Source organism: Diadema antillarum, unplaced genomic scaffold (genome assembly GCF_040938485.1).
Source record: "Diadema antillarum isolate AM-2024a unplaced genomic scaffold, OU_Dant_1.0 seq00000358_RagTag, whole genome shotgun sequence".
NCBI lineage: Eukaryota > Metazoa > Echinodermata > Echinoidea > Diadematoida > Diadematidae > Diadema > Diadema antillarum.
In genome coordinates, this window is record NW_027271364.1 from 296534 (window position 1) to 320392 (window position 23859).

The window sequence follows — 23859 nt, forward strand, 5'->3', positions numbered from 1 at the left end:
TATGTCAGTGACAAGTCAAGGGAATGTGTACTTTTCTATTAAAAAAAATAAAATTGTGAAATTCTCTTCATATTTTCCTTGACTAACATATTGTTCTACGCATTTGACATCATAAACTGTTGTACATTTCTCATCCAGCAGTGATTGAGCAAAACTTTAAGAATTCATAACTTTTGAATGGATAGTCTGATTCTCCTCAAACTTTTACCGATGTGTCCTACTTAGATATTGCTGCATTCACTCAATCCACATGTGTATGAAGGTGAACTTGTCCTTAAGATGTTATAGTATGTGAATGTGATGTTCAAAGTCTAATAAATCGTTAGTCCCTCTCGTTTTTATTTATTTTTTTTCTTTGTATTAATTGCTTTTGTAGATCTTCCAGTGGAGACAACTCCAGAATATCTACTACAGAGACAGGAAGTTCTCCATCGAGGTCACTGACCCGAGAAGGTAATGACAAGACAATGAGTTACTGATTCCTCAATGTCTTACCTCACCCTACCCCCTCCCCCACTCTCCCCTTCGGTCTTGTTTTAGTAGTCACTCCCGTGGATTTGAGTTGAGTAGAGTTGTTGCTCGTTGCCTGTCCAGTGTCTGCTGTTGTCTTGGATGACTGATGGTTCGTGGCATCTGTTGCCGTCATTGTTTGCCTGGCCAATTAAAAAAAAAATGCGAAAGCAACGATTTGCTGTGTCATTCAGCGGACCCTAACAATAGAGCTGTTGCTCCGTATCCCATGTGTTTTGAATCGTAAGTTTATGCATCGCCATGGCGACCCCTCTCTCTCTTGTCTCCTTTGAATGTCCATCACTCCTTTAACCCCACAGTGATCTCATCCGGTGAGAAGTCTGAGCCATTTTTGAACATCTCCAATCTGTGTCACCTCCCATTGTCTCCAGAATATCTTCGAATTTGGAAGAGGAAGTTGTCTACAGGAATCGGTCTAGACGCACCCTCAGAGTAGAGCCGCAATATGAAAAGAAAGAGCAAAACAGTTATTTTTTATGTGGGGTGGGGGATGGGAGGAGAAAGAAAGGCACGTACAATCGTTATGTAGTGTGCTTTGAAGAGAGGGGGAGGCACTGTACTTTTGCATGTTTGTGCTTGGAAGGGTAAGGGTATCTGTTGGTGGTCAAATTTCTCTGAATCAATCATTTTTAAGTGTGTTCAAGAAGGATCTCATGCGAGATCACTCGCCTTCCAAAACTAGAGTGACAGCAATGCCTAACCTCAAATTTGAGGCCTATCCTAAGCCATTCCGCCCACTAGTCATGTGGTAACACAGTATCTCTGCTTGGATAGAAATGCATTACCTGCCAAGCCTCTCTCCCTTTTTACCAAGACACTTGTGTTTATAGACACAAGTGTGCAGTATGTGTATTTTGATAAAGCATCATGTATTAGAGAACCCATTGTTCCCTGGTATTAGATACAATGTAGAATAAGTCTGTCATTGCTGCTTGAATGTGTACATATGTGTGTGTTTATGACAGCCTGAAACAGACAGAACGTCAACGTGGACCGTGTTGCCGGTTTTCACAACAGAATTTTAATCAAATCCATGGTTTACATTGAGTCCATGAGCTAAAACAAATGCGAAATAGGTGTCCTATTCACATGTGAGTATCATACCGCATTCAGAATTGGCTGTTGCCAATGTACGCGATGTGTGACATGCTTTTGCACAGTAGAAATTTACATAATCCATGGACAGGATTTAAATGTCCTGTGTGAATTCCGGCCATTGTGATACATTGAGCTCTCAAGAGAAAATAATGGCTAAACCTAGCACTGCACCTTGCATAGACAGCTGTCTGGTGCAAGGCACAGTGATAATCACGTTATCACTTCATAGGTAGAGAGCAGAGGGTTATTTCTCTTCTATGCCTTCTCTTTGGTCAGCCAAGGAGTGCTATGACCACTAACCTTGTTCTCATTTGCCCTGCTCTGAGCCTAGTGGATACACATCCTGTGTACTCAATCCCTTCCTTACGACAAACTTGCCCTGTCATGCCAGGGATAGAGAAAAAAGAAAGAAAGAAGCAAGACGATTGAGCTTATTGGCCTATTAAATTTCTGCAACTCATATGTTGACATGGCCCCTAGGACATTTGGAGCAAAGCCTGGTGAAGGTTGCAGGAGCATGTTTTGATTATATTTGATCAACTATGAACGCTTGAGGTTTTGATGCAATGCCCTAAATGTGATGATCAAGAAGTCCAACTAATACATCGGCTGGATGTTTTGCCATTTAGGCACAGCCATATACAGCACAAGTCAGTAACAAATTTTTCCAATATTAAAAAAGTAATGAGAATCAAAAGTGCAAATCTAAACTCTTTGTAGAACAATAGAAATTGAAAGAAATTCTTCAAACAGGGAAAAACTGAGTGTATAATTTTGAATTAATTTCAACATAGCTTTTGCAGGAGCAGTATAAAGCCCTTAGAAAATATAAGGAAAAGGATTTGTCAGCACACTGAGACTTAAACAAGATCAACAAAAGTAAATTAAACTTTGTTATTGCTTTGCTCATAATATCATGTTGGACTGATGAAACGTTCTCATTGTTTGTTCTACCTCAAGGCAAGTATGAATAACAGGATATTTATGCAAAAAGACGTCCTAGATGTGGTGAACTCTTTTCCGAGCATTCATCTGCACAAGGAAATTCTTAATCAGTGGATATTTGTCACATGAAATACAGCAGTTTCTAATTGGACCAGGAAGGGCCATAGTGTAGGGAAGGACACGATTCTATTAGTTTTAACGAGCTGTACAGTTCTCCTAGAAAAATAATCGCCCGATTCAATGCCATTTGAAGGCTGCATTGTCACACATTTTCCGGCAAAGATGCTTACATGTATGTGGGGGAAGGGTGCATTCCCGCTTGCACGAACATCTGCTGTCAGGCCAGACGTGATGCAAGACGATCGTTCCCCTCAGAATAATGTATCCCCTGGCAACCCACTAGCCTCTTACATTTTGTCAGCTGTGTGGCTGATGTGGAGACACTGTAGGCTGGAAATGATTGCCTTGGATATGCTACCTGCTATGCATCTGCAGCTTATATAAGGTCCTCTAATTCTAATGTGGCTGTATTTCATACATTCTTTAACAAGCTGTCTCTCAACATCTCTCTCCCTCTCACTCTCCTTTTTTTCCATTCTCCATCTTTCTTTCTCTCTCCTCTCTCTCAGTATCTCTCCGTATCTCTCTGCATCACTCTTTCTCCGTCTCTGTATTTACCACAAGAAGATGTGAAACCGCTCGATGTATAGACCTGTGCAGGGTGTTAATATTCTGTTTATACCAGAAAAGATATTTTGTTTTTATCACTTCTTGTTCTGATATGAAAGGGAAACATCAAGCTAGTTTGTAGAATGACTGTGGGGATTTCCAGAGGAGGATTTTCGTCTTCTTTTGTAACTGTTGCTTGTTCTAGTCTTTTGTTTGTTTGGTTTTTTTTTTTCAAACTGTGAGACTCGTTTTTTACCCAAAATATGCAGTTTCCTTCTTGATAGACAAATACTTTGTGTTATTTGTAATACTGTAAAAGTAGACATTTTCGTGCAAGTAATTCTTTGCGATTGGCTGGGTAAGATGAATTTCAAGTGTTTTCAATTTCATGGACGGTCACAACATTTGAGCATTTGAACTGTTGAAGGTTTCAGCAACATTTACTACAGTAGAAAATAACAGGTCCTCCATACGGCAGCAATTTCGCTCATGCTTTAGGAACTTGCTAGCAATTAAATGTGAAGAAAACTACAAATAACAAAGCACTTGTACTCCTTCAATATACATGTATTAACTACCTTGAAATCAAAGCTGTAAAATCAATATGACATAAAACAAGCAAAATATTTGTGCACTTTACTTTACTTTACTTTACTTGCACAAGATATGCAAAAATGTCCAATTTTACAGTTATGTTGCTCTTTTGATTGGGTGTGCCAGAGTGCTTTCTCAATATGTAGCACATGATGGTGCTTTAGCTGAGCGGGCATTCAGAAACAATAGAGAAATGTTGTATTGTCTTGCCTATCCCACTGGAAGGCTAGGTGCGGCTACATGTTCAGCAGTCATTGACCGCAGGTTTCCAAGTCCATTTTGTAAGTGAAAGACAGGATGTGTGCAAATGCTAGGATGGCTTGAAACAATACTGAAAGTTTTTTCCTGTGCTCTTTTTTTTTTTTTTTTTTTTGCTGTCATGAGATGTTGCTCTTTATGGACTACAAATTAAGAATGATACTTCTGTCAAGTTCCACTAAATTGTTCTGAAGACTAAACAGCAAAGGTTGAACTTGTTACAGTGCATTTGAATGAATGGGGAAGAAGTGAATTCTCATGCATGTGACATTTACATTCCTTTTTTTTTCCCCCAGTGTATTCTTTAGCACACATTGCAATTTAAGCTTAGCTTGAGTTGTTTCTTCTTGAGAAAATACTTTCCCCACCCACTTCCTTGTGTGGTGAGCGCATCATGGTGTAGGGAAGTCACTGGGATTTTCCCTATCTTATTGGAGAAATATGCATACATAATGAAGCAATTCATGCGTATTTAGTGCTCATATTAAGAATCAAAACTCCTGATGCTGTAGTGAGTACAGAATTTTCACCTTTGCAATTGATTCTGATGTTTCATCAAGCAATAAGCAATTGTATGCAGTCGTATTGTATCAAATTCAAATTTATTTTCAGTGGCAAACTTCATTCACGGGAGAAACAACATTTGCTCCTGCAACAGTTGCTACAGTCTTATTTTCTCCAAGGACTTACGGTTAGGGTTAGGATTGTGATAGGGTTTTCAGGTTTAGTATGATGTGCTGATTAGGATTAGGGTTAGGGCTATGTTTGTGGGTAGAATATATGTTTGGTGTAGAGTGCAGATATTTCATGGGAGCATTTGTCGCAGGAGTTAATTGTGATGGAACCCATTTACCCCTCCCCCAAGTACATATTCTTGGTTGACTAAAAATGATCTTCAGCGACAAAATGCAGCATTGATTGCATGTATTTGCATTTAGATCAACTATGAAAATTTAAGTAATAGGCGTTAGACCAGGTACAAGTCTGGGATAAAAAGGCGTAAAAAGAGAGAGAGAAAAAAAAGAAAGAAAGAAAAGAAACATGCTCGGCAGGTTAGTGACACCAAAGTGGTGGCGAAGTGCATTTTCAATAATTATTCCAACACCTCGCAATACCTTCATAATTCAAGCTGTTTCACCCTCCCAATGCAAGATCCCACATGGCCATCAGTGGTAATTGGTTGCAACAGATGTCCCAGTAACTTACACCTTTATAGCTCCAGGGCCATTTTGCAGTTTGGAATCATTAAACACTGAATGTTCAAGGAAAGCAGGTTGATGGCTCCATGTGACGCACCCAGAGCATAGGGTGGGGGTGGGGGGGGGGGGGGGGTGGGAAGAGGGATCAAGTTCTGCAAATGTTCAAAATAGCTTTTATTTTTTTTTTCTTTTAGGTGTAATATTGTGTGAGTTTTACAGAAGATCTTAGTTCGAAAGGTCCATTGATATGAAATGTAAATGATTCATTTATTTTTCTCTTTTCTACCGTACTTCCACACCTACCAGTACATTTCCTGGACCATGGTGCAATGGAAATGAGTGAGATAACATGAAAAGTGTTTATTTCTGTATTCAATATATGTTGAAAACCTGATGTGAGGTTGGGCCATGTGTATCTATAAACAGGGGACCAAGTGAAATGCAACTCAAGCCATTGCAAGGCGTACAGCTGTAGCTACACATAAATTCTCCATGGATTGGTCGTGAGCCAGCCGTGAGAAGCCAGCCCTATATACGCCACCTTGCATATGTCAAAAGAATTTACAAGTGATCGCAGAATTGTGTGTATTCATCATCATCTCGCTTGCCACACCCCACGCATATTCAGCCCCATGGGCCACTTGGATGTACAAGGGTGCAACAGATTTATCACCTACGTTAATAGGTCTCTGTACATAATCACCTGTAGTTTCAAGATCTGTGCAGAGCTGTGAGCTTCAGTTTTAGAGAATGTGTTTTGATTGAGGTACATGTAGATGAGGATGCAATAGTATCCTGTCACTGAGCGCCACCGATTTTGCCGTTATTATTTGGTCGTTGGGGGGGGGGGGGGGGGGGGGAATGTAACAGCATACATATATATATATGCAATGTACCAGTCCCTTATGCACTGGATGGCAGTATGGCTTGGAGACTCATGAGTGAAGCAAGACGTGGATGAGAAGTAGATGCATGGCCCTCACATGCCGCAGAACATGAGCGCATTTGCAGCAGAGAGGGCCTCCCAGTCGCCCCTTGCTCAGACATCTGCCCCTTGAGAGAGTATGTGTCTGGCATCTGTAATGAGACACTGATAGGTACAAACCGTGTGTAGTTACATGCTCCCTCCCTCCCAGCAGACATGATGGATGCTTTAAAGGGATTGTTTAAAGGGCGATTTGCATTTTAGAAATCTCAGCTGCGTAGTCCTATACATGTACATGTATGTGCTGCTCTTTTTTCCGATAATGCTTGAAAAAAAAAAGCTGTGATAACGATGCTGTTGATATTGCCTACGCCATATGTTGATAGTGAGTGTAATTTTTTTATGAATCAGGACTTCCCGGCAGTTTCACAGGTGGTTAAATTCGCGATCATGGAGTACAGTAATGAACAGAGAAATGCATGCGTGTATGTTGCATTCATGTCTTGATCAGAGTTGATATTCTCGTGTCTTCTTAGATTCGCGAAGAGCATCGAACTCGCAAAATTCGTCAAAGTATAAACCTTGTAAAATATGGGCAGTGTACAGTATTATCAGCAGATGCTTCACCAAAGTGAAAAATATGTGAGTAACTGGATTTACAATCATCAAGTTGACTTATAGAATAAAAATAGATAATTTGTGAAACATTTGCCAGCATTTTAGTATTTGGTACATCATGGATATTTTGATAATGTCAGTATTATTTTCAAAACTTCATATGTTGAACAGTGTCATTATGTAGGCCCTATCAGATGACAGAATACAACCCAGCTGCAAAATATATGATGGCATGTAGGCCTATACAGAACATACTCTTCTCCTCTCTTGTTTTTCCCCTCCACTTGTCTCAATCCTTTTAGCCAGATTATCAATAGGTACTTGGCAATGCTTTCATAGTACAATAATGACAATGCTCTAAGGGAGAACACTGCCTTCAAATGTATACTGAAGATGCTACCCTGGGCAAACAAGAACACAATATGTCATTAGAAGCATACAACTGTATATAATTGAGACAGGAGTAACAAGCGTGTTAACATCACTCTCTTGAAATAGAGAGAGGAAGAATTCCTCAAGGGTATCATCTAAATGATGAAGCCAGTTGCTGCTAAAGATGTCCACACCCGTAACATTCTGTAACACTGCTTGTACATAAGTTGAAGCTGGGACCTCGCCGTTGGATGCACATGTCGACACGGCATTATTTGAATACCAGTCCACCAATCAAAGTCTTTCTTGCCAAGTCCGTCCTCCACATTATTTTATTACAGACATTGCATTTCATGAGTGCTAAGTAGTTTAGAATGCTTTCTTTTGAATGTGCAGGTAATGGCATGACGTTGTAAGGCATAGCCACTGCACACTTCTACCTTCACTTTTCCACCTTCACTTTAGTACCACTACCAGTAACCCTCAAGTGCATAATAAACACAGGTACCCACTTCTGATTTTAATGACTCTCCAACATTAAGAAAACCAACTCTGACTTGTAACTGATGGTTCTACAGTAGGTCTAGCTATTATGCATGAAGTGGCATTCTTGTTTTTTAATGGAATAAGTTGGGAGCTGTTATTGTTTCATAATGGGCATGATAGCTGTTTTTATTCCTTTGATTATAGCAAGCATAGAGATATGCCGTTAGAATAAGATCTCATGTATTTGATATGGAGGGAAATATTGAGACTTGACAGGGAAAAAAGCAGGAGAGGAAGAGAGGGGAAAAAAAGAGGAGAAAAACAGAAATGCAAGCTTTGAACAGCCAAGCTAGAGGTGGATGTGGGTACGAAGGTGGATTGATACACTGTACATGAATTATGTGCCACTGCACATTATTGTGTGTGTGTGTGTGTGTGTGTGAGAGAGAGGTACGTCTCCTGGTGCATGGATGCCCGCTGCATTGCTCGTACAGTAGGTGACAGATGGACCACAGCCAGGCCGCGGTACGCTTTGACAGGTGCTGATTCATGCAGGAGGGATGCGCCCCGATGGCCAGCAGAGAACGAGTTGTGCCATTTGATGTGATATTTCTCGATTGTAATGTGACATTGACAGCGAACCTCCCATAAGTAGGTGAGATTTACGGCGTGCTTCCACCGGATACCTTGCTGACTCTCTCTCTCCCGACTCTCTATTTGTGTAGGATGGCAGTTCAACCCATCCTCCCACCATCCGTGGGAAAAAAGCACTTGATGATTGGTTCTGTGATATTCAATCTCCCTCTCATATTTCCTCTTACTAACCCCCCTTGACGCAACAGTGTTTCAATTGGTATTGTTTTAATGTTAATTGATGACATTAGCATACAATGCTGTAACGTCGTTGGTGTAGGTTGTCAACCTGCCATATGTACAAGTAGGTAGGCTGATGAGTTGTTGTATCCATGGGGCGGTGCTTGAAGTGGTTCGAGGTGGATTTTGTGTCTAGAATAATATATGCATAATGTGATGTATATGTTAATATGTTCACCTGTAATCTATATATTCTTTTTGTGTCATGTGTCATGAGCATGACAAGTCCTGTTTTGATACAGTGTATGGGAATATATTTGCATAATCCAGGTATTGATACCCCACTTTTACTCCTTTATGATTACTTGTTGAAGCCCTTAGTAGTATAAACAGTTGCAGTTGAATGTGAGTTTATGTCAATAGCTCTGTGGCTAACCAAGTGTTGAATAAATTGGCAGTCAACTGCAGCTTGCAATTACATGGGCCTCCTAAAAGATCTGAAATACTGTAAAACACGATATATTTGCGGCATGAAATTTTCGCGAATTGGAGCCGACGGCCTTTTTCGTGGCATAAAATTTTCACGAATTGCCTTTGGTGCTCAATGCATACAGTGTAGACAAGAACTTTTGCGTGTATTTTATTTTTGCAAATCTTGGTGCTCGCGAAATTCGTGAAATTAAAATGCACGTGAACATTCTCGTTTTACAGTAGTTTTGGCAAGATGAATCCTTTTTATTTATATTGTACGTACAATGTAAAGTGAATGAAATCAGTGTGTTTACACTGATATGTACATGTACATATATATGCATGGACTTCAGTTTCCTTGCATTAACCAACAAAGTTTATGCATGAAACTTACTGTGAGTCTGTTGTTGCTCCCCTGTGTATCTTTCTTTTTGTGTCTTGACTGTGATGTCCGTGTGCAACCTGACACTAAACCCAAACACCGAACACCAAACACCGACACCCAACTCTCTCATGTCGCTGTGTACGATGGTATAGAGTGGTACATACACTAAGCAGCTTCAACCTCTACCGAGATGCGTTAGAGGAGCCGGAGGAGTGTTGCGACGACCTCTCTGACGCAATCTCTGACCCCACCACACAGTAAGTCACATGACCATCACGCTGCTCAAGATCCTCACACACATTGACAGCCACATGCTTTTCTCCAATTGTTTTCTCTCCAATTTTTTCTCTCGCAACAACAAGAGAATATTCCCAAGATTCAGTGAAAGCAAGGGGGGAGGGGGAGGAGGAGGGGAAGTGGAACAGATCTTGAAAAACTTCAGTAAACTCAGTACCATTGGAACATTGTGCCTTATTACCTCCGCAAAGGGATAAGGTTATGTTTTCGTTACCGCTGGTTTGTTTGTTAGTTAGTTAGTTCGTTCGTTCGTTTGTCCTTGTGCAAAATAACTCAAAAAGTAGTGAACGGATTTGGATGAAACTTGCAGGAAAGGTTAAGAATGACACAAGTACCAAACGATAAACTTTTGGTAGTGATCCGAGAATTTTGGGGGAATTTATAAAGTATTTTTGACGTTATGGCAGGAAGGGTCAATGAACTTGAGAGTTCAGGCTGCGCGTATTTGAGGCTTGCATGCGCGCACTAAAGTGCATGCTCTAGTTTCTGCTAGGGCGAGGCGCGCCGTGCAGCTGAGGGTTTATGACGTAACAAAGGCTTCTATATTGGGAAATCGGGCGACTTTTCATGCACACAATGTTATAAGTACGTAGGGCCTATGGATGGAAATCACTGATATATCTATGGAAGAACAAGATCAGTGGTGGAAATGAGCTGCATGCTTGGCGGAGGTGTGCGCTCTCAGAGTGCTTTTCTAGTTTCATCTAAGATGTCATTCAACTGGCACCTACACAGAATCTTCCAGGTCAAATGATTGTAGGGTTGACAAAATCAGTGTTACATTTCAATCTCAGAACTTATCAATTTTCTATCATATGTATAAGATATGAAATATTTTTTATGACTTTTCACACTATGTCAAGAGTGTACATTTAATGTTGTTGCTTCCCTGAACCTCCATGAAAAGGGAGAAAATAGCAAGTTACCACCTTCCAAATTCTGAATAGCACGGAATTGTTTTCATATGAATTCCTGTGCAAGCAACATCATTTCATGGAACCAAAGGGCTAGTTGGGAGGTGAACAATGGGCACTTGCGTGAAACTTTACTCAAAGCATCTTTCAGCTTTCATGGCAGAAATCATTTGCTGATCTGATACTTTTGCGGATCTCGTGATCCAATTATTTAGAGCACTCCTGTTTGTAGTGAATTATCTCTATATTTTGATACTGAACGTGATTGCCTCAAAGAAAGGCAAGGGGATTTATGATTTCTATGATCCATTAAGGAAATATGAGATTACATGTAGATATAAACTAGTCATGGCACATGTAGCAGCCATTCAGTATCACCACTCTTTATTTTTTTTTTTTCACTTCATTTTATTTTATTACACCTGTAGCCATTTGTGGAACTAGCAGATACATTGTAAATTGTATACAGCAATTACGTTAGTGTGCATCAATGTGTGCATGTCTACAGCAAGTATGCTATTTGTTTGTAGCATTATTTTTGTTCATCAGTGTATGAGGAAAACATTTGGTCAGGTGCATTAGCAGAATGATACATACTTCCTACTTTACATCCTACTTGTGTACACGTACAGTATGTGTGATTATTGTTTACATTTGATGTTTGTGCATTGATTTGTCACATATAACTGTATCTGCATGGTTGATGGAACATGCCCTGAAGTACTTTTTGTTCATTGACACGTTGATGTGTTTGTAACAGATCTTGATTTTAAAATATGAACTTTGTTGATGCATATTCATAAATGCATATTCTTAATACTGTTTGGGTAGTTTGCTGTGGATTTCAGTTTTGTGCAATTTAAAGTTTCCATAGGAATAGAAACATTGGCATGGATTAACTGAAAAGTGTAATAGCTTCTATGAAGCATTGCACACATAACAATTGGCTCACATTGAGGATAGTCTGGGAAAAGTTACAGTAAGACAACACTGATTGATTACAGATGATTGAATGTTGTAATTCAATCGAAGGAGTGATTGCCAGATCACTTTCAACAAGCCTACTTGGTCCAGTATTTCACTCATTGCATGATGAATGAGAATTGCCGTGAGAGCCTGGTAGTCGTATCATAAAACCATCCATTAGATTGATTGCCTTTTTGGAATTAAAAGAAAACATTGAAATTAGAAGGAAAAACGAAACAAATGCTGGCATGCACCACACACCAGCGTGTGCATTGATTAGTTGGCAAACAGTACGTGAAGAGACGCATCTGTGACATGCAGTGTGTGTTTGTACATGTATATATGTGACAGTGCACCTCAAAACGAACATAAAGTCGCACACACTGATTTTGCGTGAGGACTGAAAATAAGTGAAATGGGTCAACCTAGCCGAACTTGACTTTTTCATATTTTCTGAAAGAGCGGATCTTCTTTTACATTATGCTAAAATTTGGTATCATAAAACGGGCAGGAAAAATTTTTTTTTAGCAGTTTATCTCGAACATTTTTGGTAGAATAGTGTGATTATGTGTGTCTTTAGAATCCCTTCTTCATTTCTGAAAAAACCTTGTCAACACTCTTCACTTTCAACTCTAATAACTTTTGAAAGGATGGGGCTACTGCTTTGAAAGTTGGCATTAATTATGGACAGAATGTGTTAATGAGGCATGCTTAATTTCAGTTTAATCTGATAATCCCTTCATTGTTGCTACTCTGGTGGTTTACTTCCTGTTTTTTGCCCCATTCATCGCACAGCCAGCACGGTTTGGTAAAGATTAAGCGCTTGAATAGACATTGTACTTCAGAGCCTCTTTTCTCAGTTCACACTTTTACTGAGTTTGTGCTTTCTTTCCAATATTTAGATAGGTTAGGAGAGTCCATTTGATTTGAGTTATACATCATTTTAAAGCTTAAAATCTGTTCTTTCAGAATATGGTCTTAACTAAAAATTCATGTCTGGCGACTTTTTGTTTGTTTTGAGGTGCAGAGTCACATATGATAAGACTGTTCAAGCTTCTCACCGCTTGGTATGACTCATGAATCAACACATCATAAATATAGCTGAAATGTTGGCCGGATATGGACCCTCGACAGTCAACATGATGCCAAAAACAACTTTTGAGTCTTTGTGTCTGATGGTACAGTACCGTGTTGTTCAAAATATGGATAAAGTTAACAGAAAACAGCGTGGTTTACAAACAAACAGCCCATGCACAGCATTGCATGCCAACCAGTTGTTGTTAGTCATACTCAAAATATTTGACTAAACCAAAACAAGAACAGAAACCAGAAACCCAAGGATACACACAAATACACACAAAAGAGGGATGAAATATCATTGGCCAGTTAATACATCATATGAATTCAGAGGAATTTTTTAGAAGAAGGCCAAATTATCAAGACTTACAGACTGGTTCTGTTGTGACAGAGGAAGCTATCAGGCTTAGTTTAGGCTGTTTCAAGGATTCAGCTGAGAATTATAGTTTTTCTATTTATGCCGGGAGATTCACATTCTGCACACCAGGCAAAGAAACTTCTATTGAAGTACTATTGTATGTGTGATGGACAGCAATTATGGCAGTCTCGTGAGCTATGATGTGTGCAGCTGGTATGGACAGCTAGTTAGGTGTCATTGAATTGATCATATTCTCATGGCTGTCCCCCTCTCCTTTCCTCTCTGATAGAGTGTCGGTCAGCAGACGGACGTTTGGCGTAAGCAACGCCACCGTCCACGCCTGGTACGGCCATCCTACCCTGATTCGATCCATGTGGACCATGGCGGTCAACCAACACCAGTTCTACCTTGACCGCAAGCACAACAAGGTTAGTGCAGAGCTCACTGGGCAGAGATACACACACTGAAGTCATACAATTTAATTTACAACTCAATTTCTGCTAGGAGCAGCTGTATAATTTTGTGTGCATTACTTCTTCTTTTTTTTAAAGGAACTGGGCCAGGCTTAATTTTGTGCACTCTGAAATTCCAGTACTTTTTATTTCTAGGTTTCTAGGTGAGGCACAATTTTGTTGCATGTTGTAGAAAAAAGTAATAAAAATGAAAAATAAACATCATGCAATTACTTAATTTAATGAAAGACAACAATATACATGTACATTATGATATATCATATATTTTTCCTAATTTATATGATTATTAAAGTCACCCAGAGACAATGGACAAACATCAGGCTGTATACAGCTTATTATAATATTTTGTAGATGTAGAACTACTGTTTAATACAGTTCATGTAAATCTTTGTGTATGTGTAACTCAGATTAGATGGTATTTCATGAGAAGGGGTGCTAAACTAAGGTCTTCATATTCTACATAATATTTCATAAATTATCAGGAGACATACAATTGTAGTTTGCTTGCAGCAACATTTTATATCTCACCTTGTACACGGCATTGTGATTACACTATTGAACACAATGCTCTCCAGTTAGATAATAGATATCAATGTACTTTTGTGGGGCTATTTTCAGTCATTTCTGTGACCCAGTTTATTCCTCATGAGAAATCCTATGCAACAGTCAACAGGATGATATTGAGTTCCAGTGTCTCAGAGGGGATTATATGCAATACTAACAATGGAAAGGAAGTTTATGAAATGTAGGAGGTCAAACCGCTGCTTGTGGCACTCGGTGGTGTTGAATTGTTGTCGTTATTGAACATCTTTTATCCATAAAACCATTGTCACCAATATTTATGTGTGGCCAGGAAAATACATACACCAGTAAGCAGCTATTCTAAATATGTTTACAATTACGTAGTGCTGTTATTCATGTTTGACTTGTTTGCACCGGTACCTACATTTGCCAGTGTGGCCGTGGGAAAGCTTGGTGCCTCGTAATCATGCATTCACCCCGATCACAATGACCTTGCACGTCACGAGCCATTTTGTGGGCCAGTCTAATGGCCTGGCCACCTGCTGGGGGGCTGAATATGGATCTGAGGGAGACAAAGTTGGGCAAACTTTTGAAAAGTTCCTTGGAAAAAAACATAGAGCAACATGCACATACAGAACAAACGAGAATGAAAGAAATGTTTTGTTTACCATTCATGAAAAATGTATTCATGTACTTACACACTGAAGTTTTGTTAAGCCTGAAGTTAGTCTCAAAACTTATTGACCTTTTTGTGTTTACAGAGGAAAGAACAAAAATAATCCGATAGACTAGATATCAAAAAGAATAGGAAGTCATCACGCAAGTCTACTGTGTGATAAAGCGTAATGAGGTCATCTGCCAGCCTGTGATTTTTGTCATATTTATGTATGTCAAGTATTATAGCAAATCTCATTAAATGTCATCTTCTTGAGCTGATTTTCACTTGCCAGTGCCAATTCAATTGATTGCCAATATTCAAATAACACTTTTTTTTTTTTACTTTCAAACACCATCAAAGTTGCCATTATACTGTTATATGTAGTAGATTTTCTTCTTACCCAAAAATGTGTAGGATTTTGAGGTCATAACAACACATAATTGAATTACATATTGTAGCTGATTATTGCATGACCAAATATTCTGCTGATCTCTTCTCCACTTACCTTCTTATTCCTCTTACCCCCTCCCCACATTCTCCTCATCACTGCTAATAGGATCGCTATGCCTCCATGCAGCGAAGCTTCACCCAAATCGCCCATGACCTCACCAAGAGCACCAACTCCCTGGCGTCCTCACAGACATCAGATGTCAGCAGTGACCCCGGTCAGCAGACTGCCCCAGTCACGGCAGAGGAGACCCCAGAGCTTGGCACCGTCAAAGAGAAAGAGAGCAGTGAGTGGAAGAACACCGATTGTCATCAATTAGAGGAAGACTTCATAGTTAACTCTTTATGTGCCATGTTCGCAGGCCAGACTCAATCGACTGCATGCCAACTTCGCATATTCTGCTGCAACGCACAAACCCGCCCAAACCGATCGATAAATCGCCAAATGCCACAGTACAATGAAAGCGTTTCTCGCGATTCCGTTCCTCTCACATATAGCGTGCATTTTATGCAGTGATTGACTACCAAGCAATGTTCCCTACTGGATTTGCACGTAAATTCTAAGTTTCTGTCACTGTTTTGTGAGCAAAAGTCAGACCGTAGCTACTGGGCATTTGAAAGAAGAGCAATCGTAGATTTGTCGTACAATTTACATCAATGCAAAGCTTGGTATTTTCTCTACAACTTTGCTCACTGCATCGACAATTCAACAAATCTATACAAGTCACATAGATTTGAAAAACAGAATGTTCTCTCAAAGCATGACTACGTTGGTGTCCCAGAGTAATGTGGCACACACAGGGAGTTTCCACCGTGGCACATAAAGAGTTGAAAGGTTCTAAGTCCTCATTGTTGTCTATGTCATGCCATATTCACTCATCACATGCAACACAATCTACCTTTCGTATTTCACACATCACTAGCAATACTTTCGGTAAAAAGTGATTGAGATGGAAATGGTTATCAGATCATATCATTGGCAAATGATATCTCAGAGATTGAATGAGAATACAATAGTATACAAATATTCAATGTTTATGAGTGCGATGGTTCCAAATATTACGTGAGCGTGTAAGTGTAACTCAACGCGAAGCTTCGTTGAATAGAACGGTTAAACTTGCACCAAGTGTAATTATTGAACAGTTGCACGTATGATAAAACATTGAATATTTGTTTTATACAACACATGATGTAGGTCAGGTCTAGACAAAAAAAAAAGATCTAACATTATGCCTATCTAGGAAGAGGACTAACAGTTAGGCGTAGATCTAGATCCGGCTCTAGGCTCAATGCTGTAGATACACAATTCAATGTGTCCTAGGATCTATTGCACGGTTGGCTGGCTTGATTTACTGTTCAATAGACGTCTATTGCACTGCCTTAAAGTGAGCGGGGGATAGCTGATTCTTCTGAATGTCATGTGACCCGCATGTGATCCAATCAGATGGCAAGGATCTACAGTACATATGTTGTATAAAAATACAATGTCACATCTTGGGTTTTGATTCACAGCTCTAGATACGTTTGTGGGATGACGTCATCTTTAATGACAACGTATTCATGCCGAGACGTAGTTTGATTTTAAAATCTGAAGTGTGAGAACAGTCTATCATGACATAGAAACTGTAATATGCTTTTGCTGCTTGTCATAGTGAGTATACTCTATCTCTTGCTGATAATTAACACCAAACGTCACGCTTTGATGATACCTTCACATCGCTGTGGTTAACTGTGGTTCTGCTCATTGCATTGCCACAGTAGAAAAGTCATGATGTTATACATGAAATTACAGCCCTGTGTTTCTCGGGGTTCAGGTTTCATGTTGTTATTCTATGTATGTGCAGTTTTGTTTGATATCACAATAGTTTTTAAGTAGAGTATGGGTCCCCCCCCCCCTCAATTTCCTGACATAAATGTCAGTGACTGAGGCCTATTAGATCTGCAAGCTATGTTTTTAATAGCATTGTAATAAAACACTCTTTATGCTCATCGCGGAGCATTGGAATTGTAGAGGCCTATCATTGAATTCTAAGTAGCAACTACAGAACTGCCCTCTGCCACAACATTGCGAGGTGCAGCCAGGGAAAAATCTTCACAGGTTCCCTTTCTTTGGATGGATATGGTACTCATCTGCTGCTGTGTTGCAGCAGTCCACTTGAGTCTGTTTTTATTCACCAGCTGTGGGAAATTCAATTGGAATATCAGTAATGCAGATCCACAGCAGCATTACATCTGTAGACATTAGGTGCTGTTCATACTTGATTCCTTCTATGCTCAGTTCTGTGTTTGTTTGTTTGTTTGTTTTTTGTCATCACACTCTTGATATTCCACTCTACCTACGTTTCTTTTCTTCCTCTCTTTCTTCCTTGCCATAACTTTTTTAAACATTAACTTGCCCCTCGAATCACGTGTTCCTTATTCTGCTCAACAATTCCTCTTTCTTTTCCATACTTTTCTTGTATTCTTTACATTCCTGCATTCTTTGCCAATGTTATGTCCTTTTTCCCCCTTTCAAATTTATTCTATTTGTAAATTCTCCCTCTCTTCAAGCTTAATCTACTTCTAAAAATCTTGCTCCATCTGTGTTTTTGTGTTCCAGGTGAGCGAGAGCTGCTGGCCATTGAGGGGGAAACGGCCAAGAAGGACATGGTGATGGCGCTGAGAGCGAGGAAGGCGGCCCTGGAGGACCGGCTGCGAGACCGTCTGGAGGAACTCAAGAAGATCTGCATCAATGAAGCGGTAAGTTAACCAAGCTGGAGTCACAAATTCAAGTTACGATCATGAAATCAAGTTCTAATCCAGAGGTGAATTCCAGTGAGGATTTTTGCTCATTTGGGTTGACCTGTAAAACATGATTTGGGAGGCGGAGCTTTCATAATCTTCCAGTCGCTTTTGCTGATAAATTGCGTGGCACAAGTGTATCAGTAATTCATACTGTGGGTTGATGCACAGCTGTAGTGCAGCTAGAAAAATTGTAGAGTGTGTGCTAAACATGCAAGTTTGATTGACATTGCACAAAGGTCTGGAGTAGCCGCACATCTTTTTGAAAACTCACATTTGTATTACGGTTTTCGAAATACAGAGTGTACGGTCCAATCATTCCTAACAAATTACAATCCTCATTCCAGTCTTCATTCTGTTAATGATTTTTCTCTTGTATGTAACTGCTCCTAGACTCACTTCCAGTACCTCCTTTTTCACTTGGTCATGCGTTACCTTGTGACCCCTCCCCCCTTTATTGGGATGATGCCAAGGATGATGCTTTGATTACGCATCATGTCAAGTGCTAACGAGTCAGCAACACTTGACAATTTGTTGTTTAGATCCCTTGCAAGACTCAACTTTCGATGTTTTTTAGTGCATCAGCAAGATTGGTCAGAATGTACTTGTATTTAGGTTAAGTCAACAAATACAAGTGAGACAAGTGAGACAAGTGAGAACAGTGAGATTTCAAGCATGGGCAACACATGCTATAATCTGTGCATGATTCACACTGAATTCCCCTTTACCAGTTCTTTTTAGAATGGTTTATCATACGTTGAATGTGAAAAGATAGAGTATTGATTGTTTTAGTGCCCGTAATTATTCTGATACTGGGATTTAGCTTGATAACCAATTTATACCTACATAGTGTATAAATTAACAGCACAAGCTGTTGGATTTCTTTTTCTTTTTGGTCATGGAGCAAATAAAGCAATTTTCTCCTGACAATGTTTCCAAGTATTGAACCGATTTTTTTTTTTTTTTGTTTTAAGGATAAGATATATACTTCGATGATGATATGGGTATAACTGAGGGGACACATATGTTTAGCATTACATGTGTTGCATTGTTGTATGTGCCAATACAGGCACTGTAACTGTGTTACTTTTCCATTTAATTATGTGTCACTTTTCAATTTGATGTGTCAGAAAGGTCCATCTTTGTCATTTTCTTTGTTAGATTGTATGATTCTTTTAGTTCAAGAGAACTAGACATTGACATCTTAATGGCTTGCTTCAGGGTGCGGGTTTTTCCATGCCTAGATACATGACATTCATGCTTATGTGTCATATCAAGTCAACATTCTCTTAGAAAGGGAAAATAATTCAGCACTTCTTCCCTCCAGCACTAGCATGCTGCACACACACTCCACTTCATTATTCTAATGGAGAAGTAATCCTAACCCAGAGTGACAATGATGGGTAATCAATTGTGCACTCCCCTAGGAACTGACGGGCGAGCTGCCGCTGGAGTACCCGAGGCGGCCGGGAGAACCGATGCCAAAGATCAAGAAGCGCGTCGCCACGGCGTTCACTCTGTCGACCAGAGTAGTCAATGCCGTGGACAAGACCTGCTCGGAGGTAAGCAAAACGGTGTCAGCAATTATATCGTCATACATGCTCTCTCAGGTTGCATGAGGAGAGAATATCATGAGAAATGGGTTTCCTCCAAGGTTTCAGTGTTCAGTCTTCTGTAGAATGACTTGAGGCGGAGCATGAATAATAGTTGTCTCCAAGGATGTCACATGTGACACTTTCATTCTTTGTTCATTAGGTGCCATTTTACTTGTATGTTTGAACAGGAAGGATGTGATTCCATGTGGGCTGCTTTCACTTTTTATGCTTCCGCCACGAAGTGGTGCCGGAGGCATTATTTTTCGTTCTTTTTTTGACAGTGATGACGATGATGGTAATGAACATTGTAGTTCACATTTGTCTTCCAGAATTCTTCAATTTATTTAACATTAGCATTTGAAATGAGATTAACACGCATTATTTACAAGGATATATATGAAGAATATATCTCTCTGAAAATGAGATATTGCTTTAGTTGAAAGAATTTTCACTTCACATTATCCTTTTATTGTCATGTTATGTCTTGAAATAAAGTTGCAGAGTCTTCTAAAAAGAGAGTTGTCATGTAACGTTATATATTATGATGTGATTCTTTGCTCAACCTCAAAATATATTGTACATCTGATACAATTTGTCTCACTATCAATTCATGAAATAAAGCTGGGCAAAAGCATATAAATTTTGTAAAGATTTTGTATGTATTATTAAAAGATGAAGAGAACAGAGAGTGAAGTTTGTCCTGATGACAATATTGCAATTTTTGTGAAGTGTCATATTAGTGTTAAGTTGATATCAGGAATAAAGAATTGTGAAAACTAATGTGTAGTTAACATAGAGATGCATGAAGTAAAATGTTTTGATGTATTTCATTGACATTGCAGATGTAGTCATATTTGAGAAAGTGCAGCTTCTAGCTCAAATTCACAATTTTGCGTTGGAGTGTGGCTGAGATATGAGGAGGGAAGAATTCACCTTCTCCTTAGATTTGAAATGGTGAAAGACTAAACAACAACAAAAACAACAAAGAGCGTCTCTGTCTCTTTAGGCTTACCTGTATGGAAAAAAAAACCCCAAACTACTCACTCATCTCTAATATTCATAAGGAGTAGCACAGTGTGTTTGATGAACGCTGCTGCTGTCTCTCCTGGTGATAGTCTTCATGGACTCATTTGCTCCTTCATTACAGGAGACCCAACACCTGAACCAGCTGGAGAGTGAGCTGGAGATCCAGTCCAAGATCACCATCGCTGCCAGGAAGCTGGCAGATGACCCCACCATCAGCAAGAAGGTGCGCAAGACCCGTCGGGAGTCCTACAAACGCTCGGCGCAGAAGGTACGTCTGCTTCTTCCCCCTTGTTTGAATGCCAGGTTGGGTGCCCTGCTTGCGAAATGCACCATATTGCCATTTTGTTTGTGGCAGTGTCATATCATGTGTTGACCTGTCAATCCACAGTTTGCAAGCTATAGCACATTATTACTGGCAGGGTGTTGTATATATGTAGAATGACAGTACAGTGAAAATCTGTAGGGCCCTTTTATGCATTACATAATGTACATTTTATGTAAAATACCACATTACCGTTTGGTTTTGATGGTGATGGATATACATGAATGTACTGATTGAAGACACTGAATGATGACTGTTCAGTGTTCAATATGTAGCTCTAACATTCAATGTAATTTCAATCAGCATCTCTTGTGATCATTAATCAGGTCTGTCATTCTTACTTTCCAGTTGGATAGCATTGAGAAGCGCCTGGTGGTGATGAAAAAGGACCTTGGCCTCCTACCTCCAGAGGAGACTCCTCCCCCTTCAGATATGCAGGTTGGACAGTCACACACCCTGCCCAGGAAGCGCAGCGTGCCCTCCACACCCCCTCTCCTTCGCCCATTCGCCAAGAACGACAGGGGCCGCAGCAAGAAGAAAGAGGACAAGGCAAGCCGAACACGATCGAAAAGCGTGCCGCGACAGCTGTTTGAAAATGCCTGGAGGTCACCTTCTCTTGGCAGGAAAAAGGACAAGACACCAATGCGCCCCACCACACCCATTGAAATATACTCGGATCATGAAGGAGACACTAGTCCCGCTGTGGTGCAAAAGGAAGGGGCAATAATCATCCATCACAGTCAGTCCAGGACACCTGTGTGCTATGAAACGTCTTTGCAGTCAATGGCCACGTTGGACATTAATCACCATGGTAGCGATGCAGGCTCTTTCCAGGATGACAGCAGCACGCACTCTGGTGGCAGCTCTCGCAGTCAACCAGAGGGTTATATGACCCACTCAAGGACTAGTGTAGATCATGGTAATGTGAACCACATATTGCAGACAAGACAGACTAATTTCTCAACGTCTTTAGGCGACGTTAGTGCAGTGGGACCAAATAAGTCAAGTCAAAAAAGTTCGCCTCGCAGAGGAAAACCCCCCATCCAGAAGCGAATAGACAGAGGTCCTCCTCCTCCTTACAACTCCCCTGCAAAGTCAAGGTCACTTTCTCAGTCAGGACGGTACTATGAATCACCAGAGGATACTCTGGGCAGAGCAGACATTGATGCACCGAGGTTACGCCAGCACGCATCGTCCATGCATGATTTACAGTATGCCTTACAGGGGAACAACCTGCCAGCGCTCAGTGACGATGAACTAGAATACCATCAGCAGCCCACCTCGCTGAGCCAACCACCATCCCCAAAGAAACATGCCTCACTGGGGAACCTGGCCATGAAGTCCAGCAGTCTCCCCGGCAGTGACTTTGACGAGAGCGACTCACTGAACTCTGAATTGCATCGAAGCAAGTATCGCATGCATCAGTACCACAAGTACTCCAGCGTGGATTCTGCCCCCAGGCACAGGGACATGCCCAGCAGTTACTATGCCCTGAAGAGCTCCAGTAGGCAACGGAATGGTTCTGGCGATGGCCACATGTCTCAGGAGAGGAACTTTGCTAGTCTTGAGAGGCCGCAGAGGAATTATGAGAGAAACTATGCCAGTCTGGACAGGACAAGCCGGACCCGACGAGAGCGGGACCGACGCCCGTCTGGCGACATCCTCTCACATGACTCGACATATTACAGCCTGGATCGACGCAATCCTCATGGTGCGGAAGACCACCACACCTCCAACGACTCTAGCTACTCTAGCATGGACAGGCCCATGCATAAACCGCCACTCCCCAGCGGCAGCATTGATGACATCTCCATGTCGTCGAGGCGACGGCACAACTCCTTCTCCTCACAGCGCTCAACGAGCAGCTATTCCTCTCAGGGCTCCTCCGGCCTGTCCAACAACCAGGCACCCCACCCCCGGACCCCTCTCCACCACACGTCCAGCAACAGCAGCGGCCGGCAGTCCGAGTACTCCGTCTACACCTCCCTGGCCTCCCTCTCACCCTCCACCTCCTTCTCCAGCAATGGGGCCAGCTCCTCCTCCCACAACAGCACCTACCACGAGCCCCAGCCGGCCAACATGTACACCACCTCAACCCCTACTCACCTGCAGCCCAGGGTCCAGCACTCGTATGGGACCAGCATCGCTGTCAGCAAGGCACACTACACACCGGCCCAGCCTATGACATGTGAGCCCGTTTCCAGGGCAAACAGGCCGTCCCAGACCAGCAACAGGTGAGGCCAGATACATGCATGTTTCCTCAAACATAATCATAGCATTGTTGCACATTGTTTGTAGAAGTGATTGCAAGTATTAGTTGTAGGGGTGATGTCTTTGTATGCTTTTACAACTTTACATATGGAACAGAGGTAAATAGCAGGTAGTAGGCTGACGGTGATTAAGTTATCACATTACACATGGTGTAGTTGGATATATATTGTATCATAAGGCCACTATTTATTTGGACAATTTCGGGTGTATATCATCAGAAATTAATGTTTTCATTGTCATTGTATCTAGTGGGTTCATAGTTCAGCAAGTTTACCAAAACCAATATCCCAACATGGACAAACTAATGTGTGTATTGACATAGGGGATCTTGGGAAAACCTAAACCTGCAATGTTGTACAGAAAAAAAAAGAAAAAAGATCTCATGTAGCTTTGCTTGAAATGAGGTCATGTGATGCACAACAGATATCTAACTACATGTAGGTAAAGAACAGCATTGTGAATACCCTCCAAGAGAATTTTTCCTTCAATAGTTTATGGGATGGGTCATTACATGCCATAATATGAAACATTACATCAACCATGTATTATGCCCACTAGCCATGAGAATGGCATCTGTGTTATAATGAGATGAAGTCCACAAGCTAATGAATTCAGAGCTCATGAAGAAAAACCTAACAGGTCATGCCTTAAGAATGCATTGAAGAAATACAAGGTTATACACTGTAGATGTATAGTGTACAGATTGTAAAAAGGCTAGTAAGTGTTGAATGATGATGATTTGAAAATTTTTCATTACTTTGCAATATTGTTTTTATTGCTGCTTATAG

At 40.7% G+C, this 23859-nt stretch overlaps 1 protein-coding gene across 2 annotated transcripts in view; it reads left to right on the plus strand.

Annotated features, from left to right (window-relative positions):
* The window catches only part of LOC139731123 (uncharacterized), a 163668-nt gene that overhangs the window by 129526 nt on the left and 10283 nt on the right, over window positions 1-23859 (plus strand). For both annotated transcript variants that reach the window (XM_071642005.1, XM_071642006.1), the window contains exons 8-15: window positions 377-453; window positions 9517-9621; window positions 13266-13404; window positions 15186-15363; window positions 17676-17815; window positions 19285-19419; window positions 20600-20746; window positions 21149-23034. In XM_071642005.1, coding sequence (XP_071498106.1) covers window positions 377-453; window positions 9517-9621; window positions 13266-13404; window positions 15186-15363; window positions 17676-17815; window positions 19285-19419; window positions 20600-20746; window positions 21149-23034 — 2807 coding nt within the window. The remainder of the gene's footprint in view (window positions 1-376; window positions 454-9516; window positions 9622-13265; window positions 13405-15185; window positions 15364-17675; window positions 17816-19284; window positions 19420-20599; window positions 20747-21148; window positions 23035-23859) is intronic.